Source organism: Dermacentor albipictus, chromosome 1 (genome assembly GCF_038994185.2).
Source record: "Dermacentor albipictus isolate Rhodes 1998 colony chromosome 1, USDA_Dalb.pri_finalv2, whole genome shotgun sequence".
NCBI lineage: Eukaryota > Metazoa > Arthropoda > Arachnida > Ixodida > Ixodidae > Dermacentor > Dermacentor albipictus.
Genome location: NC_091821.1, coordinates 231,753,041 through 231,778,586, shown reverse-complemented (window position 1 = coordinate 231,778,586; position 25,546 = coordinate 231,753,041). Strand labels below are relative to the sequence as shown.

Below are 25,546 nucleotides of genomic sequence, written 5' to 3'. Positions count from 1 at the left end.
GCTTGCGTGAGCTAAAATAAATGCTGCTTAATTGCCAATGGAAATAGTCAAGCAGTGTCTACTACCCCCTCGGGGCTCGCTTGTTATATCTACACCGAGCCTTATATATCGAATGTGTTTTACTTAGTTGACGCCCGAGATCTGTGGGGTGGATCCCCGAGCCTGCCAATTTATATTTAATGAGAACTGGCAAAACTCATAAGTGGTTCAGCAATAGTTTGAGTGCTAGGAAAAGCTAATTAAAAGTGCCTAAAAAGAAAGATAGAAACGAAAGAAGGCAACAGCAGATCGCTTGAAAGTTTGTTTGATCCAGAGGTGCCGTTACAAAGTTTTCAAAGCACTTCATCACGACTTTGCGTCAACTTTGCGGGCAAACTCTGCCTGTTTAATGTATATTAATTGTTGTTTCTTTTAATATATTTGATGATGACACCTCAATACTGGATGCTAGGAGACCACTTGTTGTGCAAAAACATAAACGGCAGGATACTGATATAATATCTAAAATTATGTAAGGATCTTCCGGAAGTGTGAGCGATATGTTACGCGAATGACAGTTAATGAATCAGTAAACGCAGGCGTTGCATGACAAAAGTGTCCGCTCGTTGTTCCGCAGTCTGGTTGGCAAGGCTTAAGTGATCAGACCGGGCTCCGTTTTCGTGGTTTCAGCCGCAAAGAGAAATACGTGACAGGGCCTTCAAGCGCCAACTTCCAAGTGAGTTTTATTCGATCAAGACATATTTCAGCGTGACAGATGTTGGGGCTCGAAACTTTGTTTGCACTGGCTGTCCGTCTTTCATGCTACGCCTACTTGTCATCAGTTCCCAACGTGCAACATGCACAACAGGCAACATCTGGTTGAAGAAGACCAAAACTCGGCATGCCGCCGGCTCGCGGTATATCGAGCTCGTGCCCTTGCAGAAATATGCAGGGTCTTCAAAATTAAGCTTTAGGTTTTCTTAAATTTAGGCACTGAGGGGCACGCGGAGACCGCCTGTACAAATAAGTTATGTGGCCAGGGGGGCACAAAGTGAGATGATAATTATCGCTGTCAGCAGCACAATTGACTAAATTTGAATAATTAAGTTTTTGTTGACTGCAGTAAGTGGGTATGCTTGTATTGAAAAGCTAGAGGCAGTCGTGTTTCTACACAGCATCAGTTGGATGGATTCCGAACAGGCCGCCATTGGATTATGAATCTGGCAACGTTTAACGCTAGAACGTTATCTAGTGAGGCGAGTCTAGTAGTGCTATTGGAGGAATTAGAGGGCAGTAAATGGGATATAATAGGGCTCAGTAAAGGTAGGAGGCCGAAAGAAGCATATACAGTGCTAAAAAGCGGGCACGTCCTGTGCTTCCGGGGCTTAGCGGAGAGACGAGAACTAGGAGTCGGATTTCTGATTAATAAGAATATAGCTCGTAGCATACAGGAATTCTATAGCATTAACGAGAGGGTGGCAAGTCTTGTTGTGAAACTTAATAAGAGGTACAAAATGAAGGTTGTACAGGTCTACGCCCCTACATCCAGCCATGATGACCAGGAAGTCGAAAGCTTCTATGAAGACGTGGAATCGGCGATGGGTAGAGTGAAAACAAAATACACTGTACTGATGGGCGACTTCAATGCCAAGGTAGGCAAGAAGCAGGCTGGAGGCAAGGTAGTGGGGGTATATGGCATAGGCACTAGGAATAGAAGGGGATAGTTATTAGTAGAGTTTGCGGAACAGAGTAATATGCGGATAATCAATACCTTCTTCCTCAAGCGGGATAGCCGAAAGTGGACGTAGAGCAGCCCGAACGGCGAGACTAGAAATGAAATAGACTTCACACTCTGCGCTAACCCTGGCATTATACAAGATGTGGACGTGCTCAGGAAGGTGCGCTGCAGTGAGCATAGGATGGTAAGAAATCGAATTAGCCAAGACCTGAGGAGGGAGCGGAAGAAACTGGTACATAAGAAGCCGATCAATGAGTTAGCGGTAAGAGGGAAAATAGAGGAATTCCAGATCAAGCTACAAAACAGGTATTCGGCTTTAACACCGGAAGAGGACCTTAGTGGTGAAGCAATGAACGACAATCTTGTGAGCATCATTAAGGAGTGTGCAATAGAAGTCGGTGGTAACTCCATTAGACAGGATACCCCAGTAAGCTATCGCAGGAGACGAAAGATCTGATCTAGAAACGCCAATGTATGAAAGCCTCTCACCCTACAGCTAGAATAGAACTGGCAGAACTTTCGAAGTTAATCAATAAGCGTAAGACAGCTGACATAAGGAAGTATAATATGGATAGAATTGAACATGCTCTCAAGAACGGAGGAAGCCTAAAAGCAGTGAAGAAGAAACTAGGAATTGGCAAGAATCAGATGTATGCGTTAAGTGACAAAGCCGGCAATATCATTACTAATATGGATGAGATAGTTCAAGTGGCTGAGGAGTTCTATAGAGATTTATGCAGTACCAGTGGCACCCACGACGATAATGGAAGAACGAATAGTCTAGAGGAATTCGAAATCCCACATGTAACGCCGGAAGAAGTAAAGAAAGCCTGGGGAGCTATGCAAAGGGGGAAGGCAGCTGGGGAGGTTCAGGTAACAGCAGATCTGTTGAAGGATGGTGGGCAGATTGTTCTAGAAAAACTGGCCACCCTGCATACGCAATGCCTCATGACTTCGAGCGTACCGGAATCTTGGAAAAACGCTAACATAATCCTAATCCATAAGAAAGGAGATGGCAAAGACTTGAAAAATTATAGACCGATCAGCTTACTGTCCGCTGCCTACAAAGTATTTACTATGGTAATTGCAAGTAGAATCAGGAACATCTTAGACTTCCGTCAACCAAAGGACCAGGCAGGATTCCGTAAAGGCTACTCAACAATAGACCATATTCACACTGTCAATCAGGTGATAGAAAAATGTGCGGAATATAACCAACCTTTATATATAGGTTTCATTGATTACGAGAAAGCGTTTGATTCAGTCGAAACCTCAGCACTCATGGAAGCATTGCGGAATCAGGGTGTAGACGAGCCGTATGTAAAAATACTGAAGGATATCTATAGCGGCTCCACAGCCACCGTAGTCCTCCATAAAGAAAGCAACAAAATCCCAATAAAGAAAGGCGTCAGGCAGGGAGATACGATCTACCCAATGCTATTCACAGCGTGTTTACAGGAGGTATTCAGAGACCTGGATTGGGAAGAATTGGGGATAAGAGTTAATTGAGAATACCTTAGTAACTTGCGATTCACTGATGATATCGCCTTGCTTAGTAACTCAGGGGACCAACTGTAATGCATGCTCACTGACCTGGAGAGGCAAAGCCGAAGGGTGGGTCTAAAAATTAATCTGCAGAAAACTAAAGTAATGTTTACCAGTCTCGGAAGAGAACAGCAGTTTACGATAGGTTGTGAGGCACTGGAAGTGGTAAGGGAATACATCTACTTAAGACAGGTAGTGACTGCGGATCCGTATCATGAGACAGAAATAATCAGAAGAATAAGAATGGGCTGGGGTGCGTTTGGAAGCATTCTCAGATCATGAACAGCAGGTTGCCATTATCCCTCAAGAAGAAAGTTTATAACAGCTGTGTCTTGCCAGTACTCACATACGGGGCAGAAACCTGGAGGCTTACGAAAAAGGTTCTCCTTAAACTGAGGACGACGCAACGAGCTATGGAAAGAAGAATGATAGGTGTAACTCAGATTGGGTGAGGGAACAAACGCGAGTTAATGATATCTTAGTTGAAATCAAGAAAAAGAAATCGGCATGGGCAGGACACGTAATGAGGAGGGAAGATAACCGATGGTCATTAAGAGTTACGGAATGGATTCCAAGGGAAGGGAAGCGTAGCAGAGGGTGGCAGAAAGTTAGGTGGGCGGATGAGATTAAGAAGTTTGTAGGGACAACATGGCCACAATTAGTACGTGACCGGGGTAGTTAGAGAAGTATGGGAGATGCCTTTGCCCTGCAGTGGGCGTAACCAGGCTGATGATGATGATGATGATGAACATGATGATGATAGCTCGAAGAAAAGCACGTCAAAATTCGAATTAAAAAATACAGTAGAACCCATCTCTCGATTATTGTCGACGGTGATGCGTTATCATTGGATGAAATGGCGACACAATATCTTGCCACCGGTGAAACGAGTTATATATGAAACACGTACTGCATAGTGCACGTACTCTTTCGTGCTTCGCTATGAACAGTCGGTGTCATCTAGAGCTGCCTCCGAGATGCAGGGCGCGGCGGTGCTTGCGAACACTGAGAAACGCGTCATACGGCAACCGGACGCCTCTCTCCCGCTTATTTTTGGACACGCTGCACCATCCAGTGACGTTGCTGAGAAGTTTGAGCGTGGCTTCCGAGACAGGAAGCGTGGCGCGCAGATGCCTGTGAAAGCTGAGAATTGTTCCCTCATTTGGGCGTACAATCAGTGGCACATACTTAGTAAGCCAAGTTTGCAAAAAATAATTATGGGCTTTTACGTGCCAAAACCACCATCTGATTATGGGGCACGCTGTAGTGGGAACTCCAGAAATTTGGACCACCTGGGTTTCTTTAACGTGCACATAAATCTAAGTACATGGCTGTTTCGCAGTTCGCCGTCATCTAAATGCGGCTGCCGTGACCGGGATTCGATCCCGCGACAACGTGCTTAGCAACCCAACACCATAGCCACTAGGCGACCTCAGCGTGTCCACATTGGCGAGAGGTTCATTGAGGAGTGGCACATACCCCGTGCATTAATGGCGCAGCCTGCTAATGCGTCGAGTTGCTGTCCTTGAGGAACCTTGTCACGTGGTCTTGTTTCCACTCAACATACGAGAAATTTCAGGGATATCTTTCGTCATTATAGGGCGGCACGTTCTCAGTGGCGCATACCTGGTTACCCAAACTGGCATCAAAGAGGTTCATTGGAGACCAGCACAGACCGAGTGTTTCTTCGAACAGCAGTACCTGACCAGCCCCGCGTCTACACTGCCCATGTCGAGGTGAAAGAGTTTGGTTGAAGAGCGGCACGCATATATATACGTTCACTTTGCCACATACTCAGAGACCCAAGTTGGTCCGATGGCTGGTTTCGAACCTTGTTACCTCAGCACGGCAGCTCGATGCGCTACACAATCGATCACTGACTACCCAGTGACCCAGGTAGGCGGGAAAGCGGTTAGATGCAAACATATTGTTAATATATATAGACATATAGACACGGACATACAAACATAGATATACAGACAACCACTGAAAACTGCGTGAAGTACCCAAAGAATCCTAACGCATTAATATTGGTAAGAACATGGCTTGTAAGGCCTACAAAAATAATTTACAATGGAAACGGGGGATATGATCGATAGCTTTCCTATGCCCGAAATGCAAAATAGGAACATCGACGGGAGTGTAAGTCGTGAGGAGGTATAAAGTCTGATTGTGCGAAAGGTGCATAAATCTGCTTGATGTACACACGTGAGAAAAACTATATGGACCAGGTATAGCGCAATGTATAAAGCTGATTTTCTCCTCTGCATCTCAATGTAACTTGAAATTAAAGACTGCAGTTCAAACTTAGCACTGCGAAATTTCCAGTACACTCTTCAATTTCACCTTATGCATGTTAACGACGAAGACAGTCAGTTTTTTCGGTGACCCTGTGGTTGGTATGCCTTTGCTCATGGGTGTACATACATTCCTCTTGGCAGCTACTCTGCACTATAGGGTAAGACAGAAAGAAGCAGAAACAAGATAGGTGACAATGACGACAGAAGGAAAAGGCAGAGCACAGAATGGGCAAGTGTACTCGTAGTCTGGAGTGCACAGCCGTACCTTGTAGAAAATAATTGGCCTGGATGGCATGAAATCTACATCGGCAGTCACGTCAAGGGCCCAATACGACGTCCTCTGGCAATGGGTGAATGTCGAGATGTGCAAGAGCCTCAGTCAACCTCCGTCGCTCTTCAATGTACTGAGGTAGTAACAGAGCACCTTCTTTATAAATTTATGCATGTGACACAGGTCACTATTTGAAGACTCACTGCGTTGTATTAAGTGCAAGTAACGAAGCGTAAACACAAACCAGCCTAAGCCTGTTCGGAAAACTGGCATTGCTGTGATGAAGTTTTGGTGGTAGCTCTGGTCCTGTCTCTGGAGGCGTCTGGGGCGATATTGCGGAAGGTTCCAGTGCTTTGTTCTCGTGTTTCGTATAAGAGTTGAGAGGATACAATTGCCGTACGTCCTTCAAAAAAATCTTAATCAATGGCTTTGAATACTTGAGAACCTTCTTCGCTTCAACATGCACCAGTTTATTGTTCTATAGAACAGTGACAAGGAATCCATTGAAATACAATATGATGACCATTCTCTACCGCAATAGAGTATGTTGCTCGGCAGTGTGAAAAACCAACTCTCTGTAGCGGATGTCTTTCGTTACGCCTATATGTACCTGCAGTCGCTTTCGCAACGCACACCTTCTGCACGTCCATGGCTGCGTGCCTACCGAACACGGGCAGGCTACCTCATCTCGAAATTTACCTTGGGATTTCAGGAACAGCAGGTCACAGGAACCCTTGTGGCGCTGACGTAGTGCCTAAGCGGGGAAGCATAGGCGAACGGCTTACTTTTTTGATGCCATTCACTCAGTGGGTGAATGCACCGCCATCATCATCGCGATCGATCATCATCACTCGCTATTGTAACCACCGCTGATCCCGTGAGCTCGCCTCTCGAGCCACGAGCAACGAAAGCGCGCGCTCTCGATTTCAGCAAGGCTGTTCGCTGAAGCTGCTGTTCTGCTCGATAATCTTCTGGCCAGGTACGACGGCACGCCACGTCGGCCGTACTTACATGATCCTTACAGGGCTATCACTCATCTGCCGACTGCGTTAACTACCAGCGCCTGGTGAGCGCTCATACGCTACGTAGGCTGAGTGCTGGTTCACCATTCGGGCCCGACATTCCTCCGACGAAGCGAGGCCGGCCAACGGTCCTTGACAGGTTCACGCTGGGACATCTGGAGGACACCGCTTGGGGACGCTTCAAGCAATGGGGCACGAGGGCGACGCTCAAACCCGTCACAGAACTCGTCGAGGAGCGGGCGCGGTATCACGTCGTGATCCGGGTGGTGGCCGTCCGTTCAGTGTACCGCACGCAGACGGTCCACCGTGTCTACTCGCAGCTCCCCCTTGGACGACAGAAGCGGCCGCTCATTGGACCCATCGTGCTGCTGGCGCGGGTACGTGTCATCCGAGTGGTGGCCGTGCAAAGGGGCTACCGCACGCAGACGCACCGCCGCGTCTACTCGCAGCTCGGTCTTGGACGAGAGAAGCGGCCCCTCATGGGACCCAGCGTGCTGCTGGCGCGGGTACGTGTCATCCGAGTGGTGGCTGTGCACAGGGGCTACCGCACGCAGACGGGTCACCGCGTCTACTCGCAGCTCCCACTTGGACGACAGAAGCGGCCGCTCATGGGACTCATCGTGCTGCTGGCGCGGGTACGTGTCATCCTAGTGGTGGCCGTGCACAGGGGCTACCGCACGCAGACGCACCGCCGCGTCTACTCGCAGCTCGGTCTTGGACGAGAGAAGCGGCCCCTCATGGGACCCAGCGTGCTGCTGGCGCGGGTACGTGTCATCCGAGTGGTGGCTGTGCACAGGGGCTACCGCACGCAGACGGGTCACCGCGTCTACTCGCAGCTCCCACTTGGACGACAGAAGCGGCCGCTCATGGGACCCATCGTGCTGCTGGCGCGGGTACGTGTCATCCTAGTGGTGGCCGTGCAAAGGGGCCACCGCACGCAGACGGACCACCGCGTCTACTCGCAGCTCACCCTTGGACGAGAGAAGCGGCCGCTCATGGGACCCATCATGCTGCTGGCGCTGGTATGTGTCATCCGACTGGAGGCCGTGCACAAAAGTCGGCCACTTCTGATGCCATGAACCAGGAGCTGCTCAAGTCAAACGCCGAGCTCAACGCACCTTTGCGATCATCGGAGGTGGCAAAGGTGGCGCAGGCCGAAAGCATGCGTGAAGTTGTAGCAGAGAAAAGAAAACATCCGGATGCATTGCCTCAACAGAATGCAAAGATGTTCGCTCTGGACAGAATACTTCGGAATCAGGAGTGGAAGCTTACAGAAGCGGTTGGACGAAGTGTATTGCTTTCATGCCAACTGTCGGCCAGCTAGGAACAGTGGGCAAAACTTGAAGCCATTGTGACAGTGCGCACTGAACTGGAGGCAATCGGTCTCGCTGCAGAGAGCTAGAACAACAGTTGAGTCAGACTGGATGCGAGGAGGCGGCTCATGCAACGCAACTACTGGAAGAACAAGATGAACTGAAGAGTGTTGCGTGCGAAGCAGACCATCTTCAAGCACGGGTACAAGAACTCGAAGCATCCAAACAACAGCTGGACACGCCCTTCTCCGAGCGTCGCCATAAGCTAAGTGAGAGCGAGTGCCAGCTTAACCTAGCTGCCGAAGACAAGAGTGCGTTGTTTGAAATTAAGGAAGAAGTGCGAGCAGCTCACGGCTCCTTGCGTGCCCAGTTCGATGAAAGAAGTAATCGACATGTGACGATAATAGCGTCTCTGCAGCACCAGGCACATGCGTCGGAGGCCGGCCCTGGTTGTCAGACTGAACGAACAAAAGCAAACTCTTACTAAGAATTCTGGATAGCTTGAGGCCGACCCCGAACTGCTTCGTTCTGAACTGGTAAAATTACGCGAAAATAATGCGATGCTTGCGAACGAAGTATCTGAGGTTGCTCATTCTCGTGAGGAGCTCAGTGAGAACCATGTTTCGGAAAACAGCCAAGTAGAAAAAGTTAGGGCCGATTGCGTCACATTTCAACAGTGCATTGAGAAGAGCACAGGTAAAAAGGCTGAACGCGAGGTTCGCTTGGAGAAGGAAGTAAAGGTTGTTATTTCGCTCAAAGAAAAATGTGCCGAGCATGTTGCTGTGAATGTGCACCTTTACCCCGAGCTCCATCTTGGAAGTCAGGAGCGGCCGTGCACGGAACCCATCAAGGAGAAGACGCGGAACCGCGTCGTAAACCGTGTGGTAGCGGTGTGGCGGGGCTACCACGCCGGACGGGCCACCTTCACCCCAGCTCCCCCTTGGATACCAGGAGCGGTCGTGCATAGGACCAGTCGCGGAGATGGCACGGAACCGCGTCGTAAACCGGTTGGTGGATGTGTAGAGTGGGTACCCCACGCGGACGGCTCGCCTCTTCTTTGAGCTCCACTTCGGACGCCTGTAGCGCCGCTCATGGTGCCCTTTGTGGAGCTGGTGCGGTCATGCTTCCAGCCGAGTGTTAGCCGGCCAAAGGAGCTCAGGGGATTGGTTTATCTGCGTACGTCACCCAGTCAGTGGGCGCGCAACGGAGAATTCATATGCTTGCCCCTGCCACCCACCTGTGCCTGGTGATCGCCGACGAGCTGGGCAGCCCGAACGGTGGTTGTGTGGCCCTGGCCACTGAATATCACCGGATGCTGCTGCTTCTGTGCCTGTGGTTACATATTTCCTATATTGCGCCAATGTTTTTATTAGAATATTATAAGGTGGGTTTTCTTTGCCATGTACAAAAAGCTTTTCTTTTAGTCTGTTTATGGTACAGAAGTACAGACTGGTCACTAAATAACTGTATATTGATACAGACCAAATAACTGTTTAGGGTAGACATGTCGGTGCTTGACGACACACACTATCGCGAAAGGTGCTTCGTCAGCGATAGAAACACCGCGGGCACATTTATTTACCAGACGGCAATCTTCACATATACCAATCTTCACTGTGCGTGTGGCCGTGCAGGACAAGCCAAGTAAGGAAAAGAAAATACGCCGCGCAAGCGTGTACTGACGCCATAGATATATCATAAGCTTAAGGAGCTTTAGTGACATGCCTTGTGTAGACCGCTACGAGGGACTACCGCTTTTTTTGGGCCTCATGCAATTTTTTGACGCATACGCGGCTGTAAATCACGTACAGTAATTGCATAACAAAGGCACGGAATGTGTCATGATTAAGTAAAATTTCGGGAAGTTGAAAATACAAGAGAAAGGTATGCGACCTGGGAAGGGAGTTGCGCCTTGTTAAGTTTGTAGTGTCCAATGGCATGACATAAGAAGCCATGTATTGTGCACTGTGTATTGCTGCCTCTTACACAGTATTCATATCATCTTGAGCAGTGGTTCATTGTTTTTTGCGTTCCTTTAGGCTAGTGTTGATGGCCATGTCGCGCCATAGCCTGCTGTTTCCCTGACACTCCTTCTCTTCCAACATGTATTAGCACTGTTCTTTATTCAGCACCGCCCCCCCCCCCCCCCTCCCCATCATGTTGACTTGGTGTAGTTTCGGGGGATACATTATCATCTTTACATGCAGGTATGTGAGCGCAGATCCACCGACGTTTTTCCTCGAAAACGCATGATGCGCCGAACTTGCTTTCGCGCCAACATCACTAGCGCGCTCAGACACGTCCCAAAGATGTCGCTGACAGTCTATGTCTTTTCCCTGCATGCGGCTGCCGTTGCTTACCGGTAGTCATGAGAAATGTGTCGTTGAGAATTTACAATCTATAACGTATTTTCTTCGGGAGAGCTAGCAGCGCTTGTAAAACGTTTTAAGGCGAAAGATTAAGCGGCTCATACCCCCGATGGCCTTAAAAGAACGCGTCGACCAGTTCAATTGTACAACTATCATCATCAGCAATTGCTCATACTCCCTAAGCAAGCAAAAAGATGCAATGATTTATCACTCTCGTAATGCAAAGGCTACAGGCCCTCGTCAAAGTGAAGCGAACAGTGCATAAATTCATTGAAATCACCCATACAGCGCACAGCATACGCTTCAATCCCCTGCTGAGAGGGTGCAACCCAAAGTCGAAGAGGAACCTCATTGGCGCGACTGTGACCCCGCTTTACGAGCTGACCAACTGAAGACGAACTGAAGAAGCCGAACTGCGAAAGCAGCAAGGCGACGTTTCGAGACGGTGCAATATCAAGTGTGCAGCAGGCTTTCGCCTTCACGTGCTAGAGGAATTTAACGTGCTGCCGAACTTTTTTAGTGTTAGACGAGAAATATGTTTGCGTTTGTTTGAGGTGTGTTCCTTGAACACACAGCACCATGGGACTATACCTTACGGAGGACTTTTTTAATGTCATCTGGATTGTGAAGGAAACTTCTGACGTTCCAGTGAACTATTCGAGTGTCCATATAAGAAAGAGTTTTGTGCTGTATGTTTAAGAAAATAAATCCACTCTCTGAAGGTTGGTGTATCGCGAAGCTGGGGACGTATTCTGAAACGATCCACTTCCGCGATACCAGCGCCGTCAGGCGCGCGCTGATTGGCTGGTTGAGAAAAATCGGGTGACGTAGCGTTTAACCAGCCAATCAGCTCTTCCAATTTCGTTAAAACAGTCAATCAGTGCGCGCAGATGACGAAGGCGTCGCCAAGGCGATAGTATCGCCGAAAGTGGTCGTTTCAGAACGCGGCCCCTGTTCAGCACACGACACAGAGGTGACGCAGAATTTTGAACAAAGGTACGAACACATTTATTTTCCTGATCGGTGGTCATCGTGACGATAGTAGGTACGCGCAGACATTCTCGTGCCACCAGTGTTACTAAATGCGTGAGCATTTCTATGCTTACCCAATGAGAAATTTGTCCGTCGCTAAGTTAATCAATAGCTCATATTATTATTATTATTATTATTATTATTATTATTATTATTATTATTAATATTTGTTTTGAACACATATACATTTAGCAGGAAAGGAAAAGCGAGGAGCAGGCTGCCAACTGCCACCGCGGGAGGGGCACAACGCCTGCCTACTCTTAGAAGGGAGGTGACAGCAACACAGAAATGAAAGACAGGAATGAGGGAAGCATAGAGAAATGAAAGAGCAACAGGACAAATCTAAAAAATAGACAAGAACACACAGTACAGATCACACACAGTAGAGCCGGTCACTAAAGGTCACGCAACTACAGAATTATAAATAGAAGAAATAGTATCGACGCTACAAACGTGAACCTAAGTTAGTTAACTCTAGGGAAGTAAGTAGAGCGCGATAAACCTGATCACGTTTAGACGCACAAACACTGTGTACAAACATTCGTCGAGTGTGTACACCGCAGCCCGAGGAGATGATACCCCCGTAAGGAAGAAGAAGAAGAATGAAACGGCCCATGACCGTGCGCGAGAACTTGCCCGCCGCGACGGTCCCACGGCCTCCGAGGGGCTGGACATTCAGTTTAATGACCCGCTACTCACATACCAAGAAATCACCTCACACTATCGAAAAGGCAGAATGAAATACCCGCTCCCGCACGCCAAACTCGAGCGCGCGCAGGCGGCCGCGTTTCGAATGCTGCAAACGGACTCGTATCCGTCACGAGGCCTATTAAGCCACTACAATTCAGAAATCCCGGCTAATTGCCCAGACTGCCCAGAACCCTACTGCTCACTCTCGCACATGATTTGGCAATGTACCGCGTTACCAGAGGGCCCTCTCTCCAGTGAGCCCGAATGGGAAGAAGCCCTCAAAAGCCCGGACCTCAAACTGCAATTCAAGGCCGTCCAGAGGGCCCAAGAACTGGCGGAGCGTCACCACGTTCCCGTCCCGACTTGGGCGTCGCCTACGGTTTCGGCCCAAGGAGCTCGCCGCGTGCGATTTCCAACGGCTTAGACCCCTCAGGACCTCAATAAAGTTCTTGACTGACTGACTGACTGATTAAAAAGAATGGTGCGGCAGTTTTGGTTGTGGTGGTTTCAGATGGCGGCAAGAAAAAAAAATTATACATATGCTATGGGAATGTAATGCCCAACGCCAAAATGAGTTAAACTCCGAGACCCTATCGCTGAGGTGGGCCGCCGGTCTGCGCAGCTCCGACCTCGGCGACCAACTCTGGGCCGTGCAGCAAGCCCGCGAGGCGGCACTGAGACAAAATCTCGACGTCTCAAAGGGAAGCTCATTACTGTTCGAAGCGAGATCAGGATACCTTAGAACACGCACCGATAAACCCAGATATAAGAAGGATGCAGAGGCATGTACTTGCTGCGGTAAAGCTAGGGAAACGATGGAGCATGTTTTATGAGAAGGTCAGCGGTCGATTTAGGCACCACTGGCCTCCTTGAAGCTCTTGGGTTCAGCGAGAGCAGGGGAAAAGTAAACATGTCCGCAATAGGGATCAGTAAGAGGCGATTGGAGGATTGGTGGAATAAAAGTAGGGAAACGACAAAAAACAGAGACGTAAAAATTGTTTGAGTTCATAGTGTTTTTCTTCTTTTCTTTCTTTTTTAACCTACGTAGGACATTAGACAGTATAATTGCAAGACCTTCGTGGCGGAACCCACCGCCCCGTTCCAAAGGGGACGCTCATAACATACATCCATCCATCCGTCCGACGTCCCGTCGTGGAGACTTGAGCCCGGGTCGCCAAAAGCTTGCAGGACAATTCAATGAAGTTATTACTAACCAATTGCCTGAGAGTCTACTGATCTAGAAAGTGGTGCCTATTGATAACTAATCTTCTGAAAATACATATCCAAATGATGAGACGTAGAAGCTTTTGCACAGAATGAAGCGATATTGCATCAAATTAGGGAACTGAGTTCTTGCACACACAGTCTTTTTTTAGCCGGACACGGAAAATCCACGGGACCCTAGCCATAAAAGCGCTTCGCAGGAAGTTTTCACTTCCTACTCGCTATTTCCATTTTATCGGCGCGCCAGAAAATGTATTAAGTGCTTACCCTAGGTGGCCCTCGGAATTCAATTGCGTGCAAATGTTTTATTTAGTCAAACCAACTACAAGTATCCCTCTGAAATGACTTTTGCAAAAGAAGTGCCAACCAAGAGACAGCGGGAATCGCTCACAATCGTGGAGTAATAATCACTGACCTGCGTGAAGCAGAGGAAACCCGTGTTAGGCCACATGCCAATGCTCCGTCCGACGTGCCCACTGAACTCGAAGGCTTGTGGATAATCTTTTATAGTAGCGTTTGATGACGTGACGCCGCTGGTAGATGGCACTAGGCCGGTATTGACACGAATCACAGGAGGGCAGCAACAGGGCGTCGCTGATACGGATGAGCCCGCCAGGCATGCGCCGTTCGTTGAGTCATTTTGCTGATATGGCGTTCCGGCAAGGCTAACCAAAAAAACCTGCGTAAAGCAGAGGAAACGCGTGTTAGGCCACATGCCAATGCTCGGTCATCCCGTGCCCACCAGGGTTGGGTACTTGTGCGGAAACACTTTCGTTGGGATTTGTGTGCTTTGGTGCGTCTGAAATTGGTCTTGATCGTGATCTTCGTTCTGTTGCACAGACCGGCAACCGGGGACGGGACTCGCCAATTGTCCGACGCCTTCGCTGTCATCTCACCATCATCTCTTGCGATGTCAATGGCAGGCTGAATCGAGCTCGCGTGTATTTCATGAACAGAACCGTTACCGCCCATTACTACATCATGTAAATAGGGGAAGAGAAAAAAAAAAATTCGCCGCCGATGTATGAAAAATGTTCAAAAGACGTACCACTGGTATGTACCCGTGGGGCCGCGCAATGTGTGCTGCTGGTTATATGACCCAAGGGCCAGCGGGAATCGGCCGCTCTTCAATTAACCTTTTTTGACGTAAATTCTTGGATCACTGCAAGTATCACAGCAGCACCACACCTACGCGGCGACATTCACGTAACGCGATTTTTCTTGCAAAGGAAGATCGACGTCGACGATATCTTTATTTTTTTTTCGACTCTCAGAAAGCGTGTTCTTGCCAAATCTGACCATCAACATCGCGTTTGTGCTCTTTATGGGCTTTATGTGGATGATATTAAGCTAAAAGACTTTTGCCGCTAGCGAAGTATTTCACGAGGACTGTTTTTATTTTTCCTTTAATCATACAAAGACAAAATATTTGTCAGCAAACTGCAAAGATTACCAGAATAAGTGCTGCGGTTACGAGCGGTAACATGTAGGCCTGCGCGCTGCTTGTTTGGCTTCATTTGCAACGTTGATTGATTTCTTTGGCACGTCCCATCTTTGTCTCTCAGCATCGCTACGTAACAATGTGAAGTCAAATCATTATAATGTACATAGTGAACACCATTTTGTGTATTGTGACGATTAGTTCATGTGTAGCTGTGCGTTTCCGTAGGTTTATGTGGTTATATGTTAGTGAGTGCGTACTCGGACACTTTTTTTCATAACGTGCCATGTATACAATGCTTCGTACTATGTATAAGTTATCGTCCTGGAGGAATTGTGACTCTGTGTTCGTATCGTGATGAACTTCCCTTTGAGCTATCATAAATTGTTTCTTTCCTGATTTTCTTTTTTCCTCTCTACGTAGTTACTCATGGCAGGTTTCTTTCCCATTGCCGCCGCCCATGAGATTATTTCAGCCACTCTGACTTTCCGCTTGACGTTGTTTGTTGCTGTGTTGCTCACCCTACAGGCTTCATACTTGCTGGTATGCAACGCTCACTGGAGGGATGGATGGATGGATGTTGTGAGCGCCCCCTTTGGAACGGGGCGAATCTCGGCCGCGGCGGCCGCATATCGATGAGCGCGAAATGCAAAAAAAAGAACAATAACATAAAAACACCATGTGCCATGCTATGGGTGCATGTGAAAGAACCCTAGCTGGCCCAATTTATTCCGTAGCCTTTCACTACGGCGTGCCCCATAATCAGATCGTTGTTTTGGAGCGTAAAACCCCAGAATTTATTATTTTCTGTGCCAGTACACCATAGAAATTATGCGTCGCGGAGCAAGCTTCTTGAGAGCATTTTTAGTCAGTGAGGTGACAGCTTCGTCCCGCGTATGTTCGGGAACTTGTGCGGAAACGCTTTTGTTGAGATTTGTGTGCTTTGATGCGTCTGAAATTGGTCGGGATCGTGACCTTCGTTCTGTTGCACAGAGCGGGAACCGGGGACGGGAGTCACCAATTGTCCGACGCCTTCGCTGTCATCTCGCCATCATCTCTTGCGATGTCAATGGCAGACTGAATCGAACTTGCGCGTATTTCATGCACAGAACCGTTACCGCCCATTACTACATCATGTAAATAGGGGAAGAGAAAAAAATTCGCCGCCGATGTATGAAAAATGTTCAAAAGACGTACCACTGGTATGTACCCGTGGGGCCACGCAATGTGTGCTACTGGGTATGTGCCCCAAGGGCCAGCGGGAATCTGCCGCTCTTCAATGAACCTTTTTCGGCATAAATTCTTGGATCAGTGCAAGTATCACAGCAGCATCACACCTACGCGGCGACATTCATGTAACGCGATTTTTCTTGCAAAAGAGGGTCGGCGTCGACGAGATCTTTTTTTTTTTTTCGACTATCAGAAAGCGTGTTCTTGCCAAACCTGACCATCAACATCGCGTTTGCGCTCTTTATGGGCTTTGCCTGGAGGATATTAAGCTAAAAGGCTTTCGCCGCTACCGAAGTATTTCACGAGGAGTGTTTTTATTTTCTCTTTTATCGTACAAAGACAAAATATTTGTCAGCAGACTGTAAATATTGCCAGAGTGAATGCTGCGGTTACGAGCGGTAACTTGTAGGCCTGCGATCTTGTCCGTTGGCTCCATGTGCAACCGTGGCAGTTTTCTTCGGCGCATACGATATTCGTTTCTCAGCATCGCTACGAAACAATGTGGAGTCAAATCATTATAGTACATACCCTTTGCGTAGGCTGTACATGTTGAAAACTATTTTGTGTATTGTGACGTTTAGTTCATGTGTAGCTGTGCGTTTCCGTGGGTCTATGTGGTTATATGTTAGTGAGTGCGTATATAACGTGCGACATAAAAACCGAAAGACAATTCGTCAGTTGCGTTTAGTGTGACAGTGCGGAACGAATGCCCCCAGCGCCTTTTATTTTCAGAAATGGTGTCAGTAGCAATGGTGTCCTCAGTTCTGCTCGGTGTTATGAAACGCATGTTAATTAACAGGATAAGGGATAGTTACAACCATACAAAGAAACCAGACAATGAAGCCAGAGAAAACTACATCTTATTAGCTTCAGCGTTCCCTGGTTTTATTAACTTTTTTTCTTCATTTGATTTTAACTAACAAAAGAAAATCGAGACCATCGGATCTTCTTATACTTCTGGCTTAGCATCATGGATAGGCATTCGAAACAGTCAGGCTCAAATTGCCAAAGTACGACAGTACCAGGAATGTTAAACAAGTAGCAGTGCGTGAATATTCCGAAGCATCGAATACACAACGGAACAACTTTTCTATTCTATTCCGTCCTAGAATAGAGCAGTTGCTGTGTTGATCAGGTCATCGAACGAAATATTTGCACTTTGAAATTTTTAAAATTTATTTAAACCGTCTTCGAATATACCGCAATTATATCAAAATGGTTTACAACCGGATTTGAAACGCGTGACCTCCCTGCCGAATCGAGGCTACGTGGACCAGAAATGTAGAAGAAGGCGGCGTGCTCACAAAGCTATCCGAAATGTTGGCACCGTATTCGGAGGGTATTCGCAAACCATTTAATACGTTTTTTTTTCGACGCTATGAGTATTATATGATTCTGATCGGATCCCATGCTGCGAATTTTGGAATCCTTTTCGCTTCAGATTTGAATATGTCTATTTGCGCACACTGAAAATAATAAAGGAAAAAATTCTACAGCCGTGCCCTACTTACCCGTAAGATACCTTCTTTAGAAAAAATTATGGGGTTTTACGTGCCAAAGCCACTTTCTGATAATGAGGCACGCCTTATTAAGGGACTCCGGAAATTTGGAGCACCTGGGGTCCTTTAACCTGCACCATAAATCTAAGTACACAGGTATTTTCGCATTTCGCCCCCCATCGAAATGCGGCCGCCGTGGCCGCGACTTCGAGCTTAGCAGCCCAACTTCATAGCCACTAAGCAACCACGGCGGGTGATACTTTATTTAAAATGCATGCCAGGTTTTTCATGGCGAATGAGCATCTTGTGCAACCTAGTGTCACAAAGCTCCTTTTTATGTTCTTAATGCTTTCGGAAATCGCCATTATATTAAGATTCCTGGTCTAAGCTTATATATATATATATATATATATATATATATATATATATATATATATATATATATATATATATATATATATATATATATATATATATATATATATATATATAATTGCAACTATCAGGCACCCGGGTTTAAACATATGCAACTGCAACCTTGCTGGGCAGAACGAAGGTAAGGTTGTTTGCCGTCGCTTGGAGATACTCAGACAATTTTTTGCATTCTGCCTGTTTGCAGAATTAACTTAATTAATCAACTTCTCAAATATTATAGATAGATGAAAAGTGTGAATGAGAAAATTGTACAGCAACAGGAAAAACTCCTGACACAGCTTTATGTTGCTCAATACGAGCTACATAAAATTGTTTTTCGGAGCTTGAAAGAAGCCCGCGAATACGCGCAATATGCCTCGAGCGGCAATTCACACGGCCATTTTGCCTATATATTCAGGCTGCTTTCACGCTCTGAAAAATAATTTTATGCAGCACGTATTGAGCAACAGAAAGCTACATCGGGAGTTTTTCATCTTCCTCTACAATTTTCTCATTGACACTTTTAATCTAACTATCATACATGAGAAGTTGATTGATTAATTAATTAAGACTAATTATCTAATTAGTCGGAATTAAAAAATTATACATCTCCAAGCGACGGCAAACAACATTACCTTGGTTCTGTCCAGCAACGTGGCACTTGCATATTTTTAATGTTTGGCTCAAGTTACGTGGGACAGACTATATATCATAAATTTTTATTATGGATAGCTTTTCGGCCGCTTGAGCAAGGCTGGCCGCAGCTCTGCACCTCCAAGAGGGATGTCTGCAAGTATACGAGTAAATGAAGAACAAATATAGAGCAACCTGTTAACATATTTAGAGTGGCTATTAATAATAATAATATTTGGGGTTTTACGTGCCAAAACCACTTTCTGATTATGAGGCACGCCGTAGTGGAGCACTCCGGAAATTTTGACCACCTGGGGTTCTTTAACGTGCACCTAAATCTAAGCACACGGGTGTTTTCGCATTTCGCCCCCATCGAAATGCGGCCGCCGTGGCCGGGATTCGACCCCGTGACCTCGTGCGCAGCAGCCCAACACCATAGCCACTGAGCAACCACGGCGAGTTAGAGTGGCTAGAATACATAAACATACTCCTGTTTAATTACGCCAATTTGCCGTCTGCAGAGGCGAAGAGTAGTAAGCTTTACTTGTCAGTTGGCTCTGCGCATAGAGCCACCACGCGTTCGTAGAACTCATGACGTCATTGGATGCCTCTTGGAGAAGCAGCACGCTGTGCGGTTGCTGCTTCTAGGCCCTGTTTCCGGGATTGGCCCTCATTTTTGGGTGAGCACGCCTCCTCAAAAAAAAAATCCCTACCAACTATAGAGGCTAACAACTTCGCTGTAAAACGCGTGATACGACAACCGCACTCCCCCTCTCGCGCTTGCTTCTGGACACGCTGTGCCATCTAGTAGCGCTGCCGAGAAGTTCGCGTGTGGCCTCCGAGACGAGAAGCGTGGCGCGCCGGTGCCTGCGAGCCCTGTGAATTGCTCCTTCGCTCGCCGGACTCTCAGTGGCACGTCCACAGTGAGTTGCTGGTGCAACTCGCTAAAACGTTGGCGTGAAAGGCGTTCATTGCAAAGCGGCATATGCCCAGTGGCACATTAGTTGCCCAAGTTGGCGTCAAAGACGTTCATTGAAGAGCGGCAGGCATGCCTACTGACACATACCCAATGACTCAAGCTAGCATCAAAGAAGTTCATTGGGGACCAGCACAGACTGAGTGCCACTCACCCAGTACTCCAAGTCGACGTCAAAGAGTTGCTTCAAACAGCAGTACCTACCCAGCCGTGCGCCTGCACTGTCCATATCGGGACGAAAGGGGTTAGTGGAAGAGCGACACGTATGTTCACATTAGACAGTTTTAGTTAGGCCTCCGCAACAGCTCTGCGTACGCAGCAAACCCGCTGAGGCGACAGTGTGCAGGCGCAGGGCGCAAGAGCACGCACGGTCTCTTGCGTGCGCCCGCAGCTTTTCAAAAGCTGGTAGAGGACGCCCAACTATGAGTGTCTATTGCCACATACCCAGTGGCCAAGTTGGTTGATAGTTGATTTCGAACTTTGTTACCTCAAGGTAGCAGCCCGATGCGCTAAACATTCGATCACTGACTACCCGGTGATCCAGGCACACGGGAAAGTGGTTAGATACAAGTATATATATATATATATATATATATATATATATATATATATATATATATATATATATATATATATATATATATATATATATATATATATATATATATACATCCTTCATAAACTGCACTAAAGCCGAATACGAAAGAAGTACATACGACAGGACGGACGGGCGCTTCCCTGACAACTAGCCTTTATTTCAAACGATCATGTATTACGTGATCATACGAAAGATTGTATAAGTCAATCAGTTCATACACAAGATTATATAGTCCGTCTGTTCACGAGTCTATAGATACCTCGAAAGGCGAGGCATGACAAAGAAGTGACTTTTTTTTTCGAGCCAACACACTGTATAGGGCTCTCTTTCGTTACACCTATAAGTAGCTGCAGAGTCGCTTTTGCAACGCACAGCTGCTGCATGTGCATGGCGTCGGGCCTACCGAACACGGACACGCTATCTCATATCAGAATTCACCGTGGACTTCAGAAGTGGCGGTTCACGGAAACCCTTGTAGAGCTGGCATGGGGCCCCCGCGTATTCCGGGGAGTGCCTTGGCGGAGAGGCTTGCGGAAACCCCTTCCTTTTTTTTTATGCCATCCACTCAGTGGGCGAATATAGCGTCATCATCATCGCGATCGATCATCACTCGTCATTGTAACCACCGCTAATCCCGTGAGCTCGCCTCTCGAGCCACGAGCAAGGAGAACGCGTTCTCGGATTTCGGCAAGGCTGGACACTGAAGCCGCTGCTCTGCTCGGTTATCTTCTTGCCAAGGACAACGGCACGTCACGTCGACCACCTTCGCATCGTCCTTACCGTGCCATCACTCGATGTTCATCTGTTGCCTAATTGTTCAACTGCCTACATGTGCCTGGTGAGCGCCGATTCACTGAATACACTGAGGGGTGGTTCACCATTGGCAGACACCGAAAGGATGTGTGAAGTTGTAGCGGCGAACAGGAAACATCGGGATGTACTACCTCGGCAGAATTCACAGATGCTTGCTCTGGACACAACACTTAGGAATCTGGAGATGAAGGTTACAGAAGTGTTTGGTAGAAGTGAACGCACTGCCAACCACCTGTGCCTGGGAATCTCCGAAGACACAGGCAGCCTGAGTTGCGTGACCCTGACCGCTGACTTTGCTCAGATAGGAGACGTCACTACTCGGATGAAGCGAGGCCTACCAACTTGATGCCCCTGGACATTTTCCACATCGCGATGACCCGCCTTACTTTGCTCCTGTCCATGGTGCTCTGCCTTGACATTCGCTATGACTGCATACTTTTCCACTGCATATACTTTTCAGGTTATTATGTGGATCAACATATTGATATTCGATAAAATAAATGCCGATGGTCGCCATGCTTCTCCCTCGGTTGTGTTATGGCCAGTCGGTAGTCTCTGTATTTCTCACTTTTGGTGCCATGACATTCCCCTTTAGCGTCAGTAATATAGATGAATGCTGACGAGGATTTATCGCGAGAATAAAAATATGCTAGAACGCCTTCTCCGAGAAGCCGCGTCTACCAGCCGCTCTCGGAACTATTGGCACCATGATTGGCTTATATAAACATGCCGCGGCGACTTTCTTTCGGCCCGCCTCAACAATTACTATTTTACTCATGTCATATTTAGAGGTAAAGAAGTTTTTTTTAATGATGATGATGATGATGATGATGATGATGATGATGAACCTATGTCATGGCTCGCACCCACTAAGAATCGGGCGGCAGGAGGTAGCTAAAGGAAATTCTTATTTGAGGACGATAAACGCAAAGTAAAAGAAATACAAAAACTGGAGATGATGCAATAGCTAGACTTTTTTACCCCAAATACGTTTAGCATGCTCATGCTCTTTTTCTTAACGAGTACGGTTGGGCATCAAGTAGGTAATGCAACTGGATGATAAACCCTCGAGGCGTCTTCGTACACAGATCTCGCATTTTTTATCGTCGAAAGCGCCGGCGTCTACAGCCGGCAGGGTTCCTGGAAATTATGCTAAGACATCTTGTTTGGCACTGTTCCAAAAATGTCGCCCGCATATAGAGTCCGCTGCGTCGGGTGATACTCACATCAAACATTGCGAAAGTGAAATTATCCTCGAGGGTAAACATCCGGAAAGGGGGCCCTACAGGTGTACCCGAAGCAAGGGTGGCTCACGGACATGTAAACTCGGCCTCCGAACCAGGCATGTTTTCTCGTGCGCTAGTGCAGCGCCATTCCATCGTCCATGGCCGTTGTACTAAATCGACCCTCGGGTCATGGTTCGTTTCCTCGGGGGAGTGAACCTTAAGCAGATCCCTGTTTGCCTCTCCTACAATCTCATCGAAAGTGGAGCGGGGAGCAAGGAAAGGGGGTCAGTGGGCCCTATTATTGTCTCTTTCATGATCCTGACCGGCCATTGAAGGAGTGAGCAACCAACTGTTGCCATCTGTTCCCCTTCTTCATCTCCCGCAACAAGCATAATCTGACGTGCCTGCTCTACGTTGCCAACTGACAAAGCACCTTGTAGATACTATCGTATCTACTCGTCTTACTGATCAATATAATGTGTGGGGATTTGGGGAATGCGACGCGCCATTGCGCGGGCGCATTTCACCCATGTCTGCAATCCTTACGCCACTTTCGTTCTCGCTCCGAACCAGTTTTAGCGGTGTCGCTCCACTCGCGGTGGTTCGCGGTGAGGGCGGAGCTAGTGACGTCACGGAGCGGCCCCTGGTGGCTACTGCCGTGACGGTAGCGACTCTCTTGCTCCTTGGGACAACGCCCGGTACGTACATGCTTCCTCTCGTCCGCCGATACCTTTGTGACTGGGACTGAGCTCACGCACGGTGCCTTTGCCCGTGCGGGGAGCGCGTACCTCGTGTTGTTCCTATCCCGACGCTAAGCCGAAGAACGTGTGCCTAGTGCTCGCGCGAGGTCGTACCACGCCGAGCCGTACTCATCTGAGGCCCAAGCCGAAGGAGATTGCCCGAGCTCTCATGAGTTGGCCCATCAGTTATCGCGAGAGCAAGTATCATAGCCGCCGGGACTTTTCCTAGCGGCGCGTCCCAGCTTGAGCCTGTGCTCTCGCAGCGACATGCTTACAGGCGCCCCTAACTGTATTTTTCGCCCTTGGTGCGAAACCCCTTTGGTTCCCCGCCGTCCCGGGACCGGGCGTTCGTGCAGTGTTGGGTGCCGCTGGAGACAATAAACGGTTTCCGTCAACTTAGGGCAATACTGTGTTCTTGCGTGCGTCGCTCGGTAGCCCCTTGTGGCCTGAGCTCGCGCGCAGCGGCGCTTGAGGCTGACGGCTGACGCGGCCCTGTGGCTCGCTAAGCTCGAACCCGCGGTGGTCGGTACTCCTGTGAGACCGGAAGACCCCACAAATGATACAATGCGCAATGCGACGTCAGGCTTCATTGTGGACTCTGAAGTAAACAAAGCAGCAGAGGAGACTGCTATACTTGTTCTGCTCGTAGGCCTGTACGAGCTACGTACGGCAGCAAAACTTTCAACTGCTGGTGGGGACGCGCTGAGCACAATGGATGAGTTCACTCGTCGCGATGATTCTGTTATTACGGCTGTTCATGACTACGACACCTTTCTGCGCAGTCGCAGAAAGCAGCCGTCATGACCGCATCGGAATGACCATACTACACCATACCCGCTGGCAAGAAATATCAGAATTACCTTGTATAGCAGGAATGAATTTCCCATTGTGTTCTACATTTTAAGACGCATGCACTTCATTCACTTTAAATTTTGTACATTCGGCCGCCAAAAAAAAAAAGAAAAGTAAGGAGATATTCCGTTCTGTGAAAGTGGATGACCAGCGAAGCTGTAGCACACCCCACAGGGTTAGACAAGGGCACATGTGTTCATTTTCATCATATGGTAATGGTAACGACGATAGCTTTGGGATTACTGTAATATACACTGATTGGTTCGGTTACAACCTTAGACAGAATCGATCTTTGCCAAAGTTAGATCTATGCACGCCCGTTGTTTGCTGTGTTGTGTTGTTGAGCGATTTGGATTGGTGTGTCATAACAAGCCAACAAACATAAAATAATGAGGTTTTACGTGCCAAAACCACTTTCTGATTATGAGGCACGCCGTAGTGGGGGACTCCGGAAATTTTGACCACCTGGGGTTCTTTAACGTGCACCTAAATCTAAGTACACGGGTGTTTTCGCATTTTGCCCCCATCGAAATGCGGCCGCCATGGCCGGGATTCGATCCCGCGACCTCGTGCTCAGCAGCCTAACACCATAGCCACTGAGCGAAGCCAACGAATATTGACACCAAGGACAACATAGGGGAAATTACTTGTACTTTATCAAATGAATTAAAGAAATTATAAATTAGTGGAAATGAAAATGGATGAAAATAGAACTTGCCGCTGGTGGGGAACGATCCCACGTCTTCGCTTTACGCATGCGATGATCTATCGCGGTAGCTCAATTGGTAGAGCATCGCACGCGTAAAGCGAAGACGTGGGATCGTTCCCCACCTGCGGCAAGATGTTGTTTCTTCCACTTTCATTTCCATTTTTTTTATTTCTTTAATTCATTTAGTAAAGTACTAGTAATTTCCCCTATGCTGTCCTTAGTGTCAATGTTTGTTGGCCTTTCTTCTCATTTATTGGATTCGTGTGGCATTTCAATCCAAAATCTTCTAGCACAAACTGAGTGCACCATTTCTTGTCTGGTTTTAAAATGTCCACATTGAAATATACAACAATGATCACAGGGGTAGTGTCATTACGGCTAGCTCATGCAAAGTCCGCGGTCATGCACTTCTCGATATCCCGCTTCTGTATGCCTGGAGATATATACACAGTGGTTATCACACTTCCGTCTTTCGTTTGTAGGGCACAGATATTCCCTTAGTCGGTGGCACTGTGCTCTTGCGAGTCAACGGTGTATGGTTGTACATATATTTTGGTCTTTGCGTATATGGCAACGCCGCCTGGTCGTGAGTCCATGTGCTATTCACAAACGATTCAATATACCAATCGACTTCAAACGATGCATCTTGATTTATAATAATAATAATAATAATAATAATAATAATAATAATAATAATAATAATAATAATAATAATAATAATAATAAGAGCGGAGTGCTTGAAGCCTGCTCCGCCTTCGCCACGGGTCGGCCCGGTATTGCACTATCTCCGGGATCGGCCCATGCTCACCTTTTTTTATTGTTTGCGCACAAACACGAAACATACATGGATTCCTATAGCCATATAGAGCTTCGCTGTAAAAAAAAAGTGTGTCGATCGGGGTATTACACATCTGTAACGATGATGTCTCGGA

At 47.5% G+C, this 25,546-nt stretch overlaps 1 protein-coding gene and 1 long non-coding RNA gene across 3 annotated transcripts in view; one reads left to right on the top strand and one right to left on the bottom strand.

Moving 5' to 3' along the window:
• The window catches only part of LOC139054292 (uncharacterized), a 105,566-nt gene that overhangs the window by 10,679 nt on the left and 69,341 nt on the right, over nt 1-25,546 (bottom strand). Inside the window, exon 2 of the long non-coding RNA XR_011511102.1 lies at nt 13,899-14,162. This is a non-coding gene — a long non-coding RNA (uncharacterized lncRNA). The remainder of the gene's footprint in view (nt 1-13,898; nt 14,163-25,546) is intronic.
• On the top strand, nt 6,707-11,258 carry LOC139054290 (uncharacterized). 2 transcript variants are annotated; one of them, XM_070531055.1, is made up of 2 exons: nt 6,707-7,361; nt 7,434-11,258. In XM_070531055.1, exons 1-2 carry the CDS (start codon nt 7,335-7,337, stop codon nt 7,932-7,934), a joined length of 528 nt encoding a protein of 175 aa, XP_070387156.1. In that variant the 5' UTR covers nt 6,707-7,334; the 3' UTR covers nt 7,935-11,258. The 2 variants fall into 2 exon arrangements, with proteins under 2 accessions (XP_070387156.1, XP_070387157.1); XM_070531056.1 differs by having other exon boundaries at nt 6,707-7,619; nt 7,692-11,258.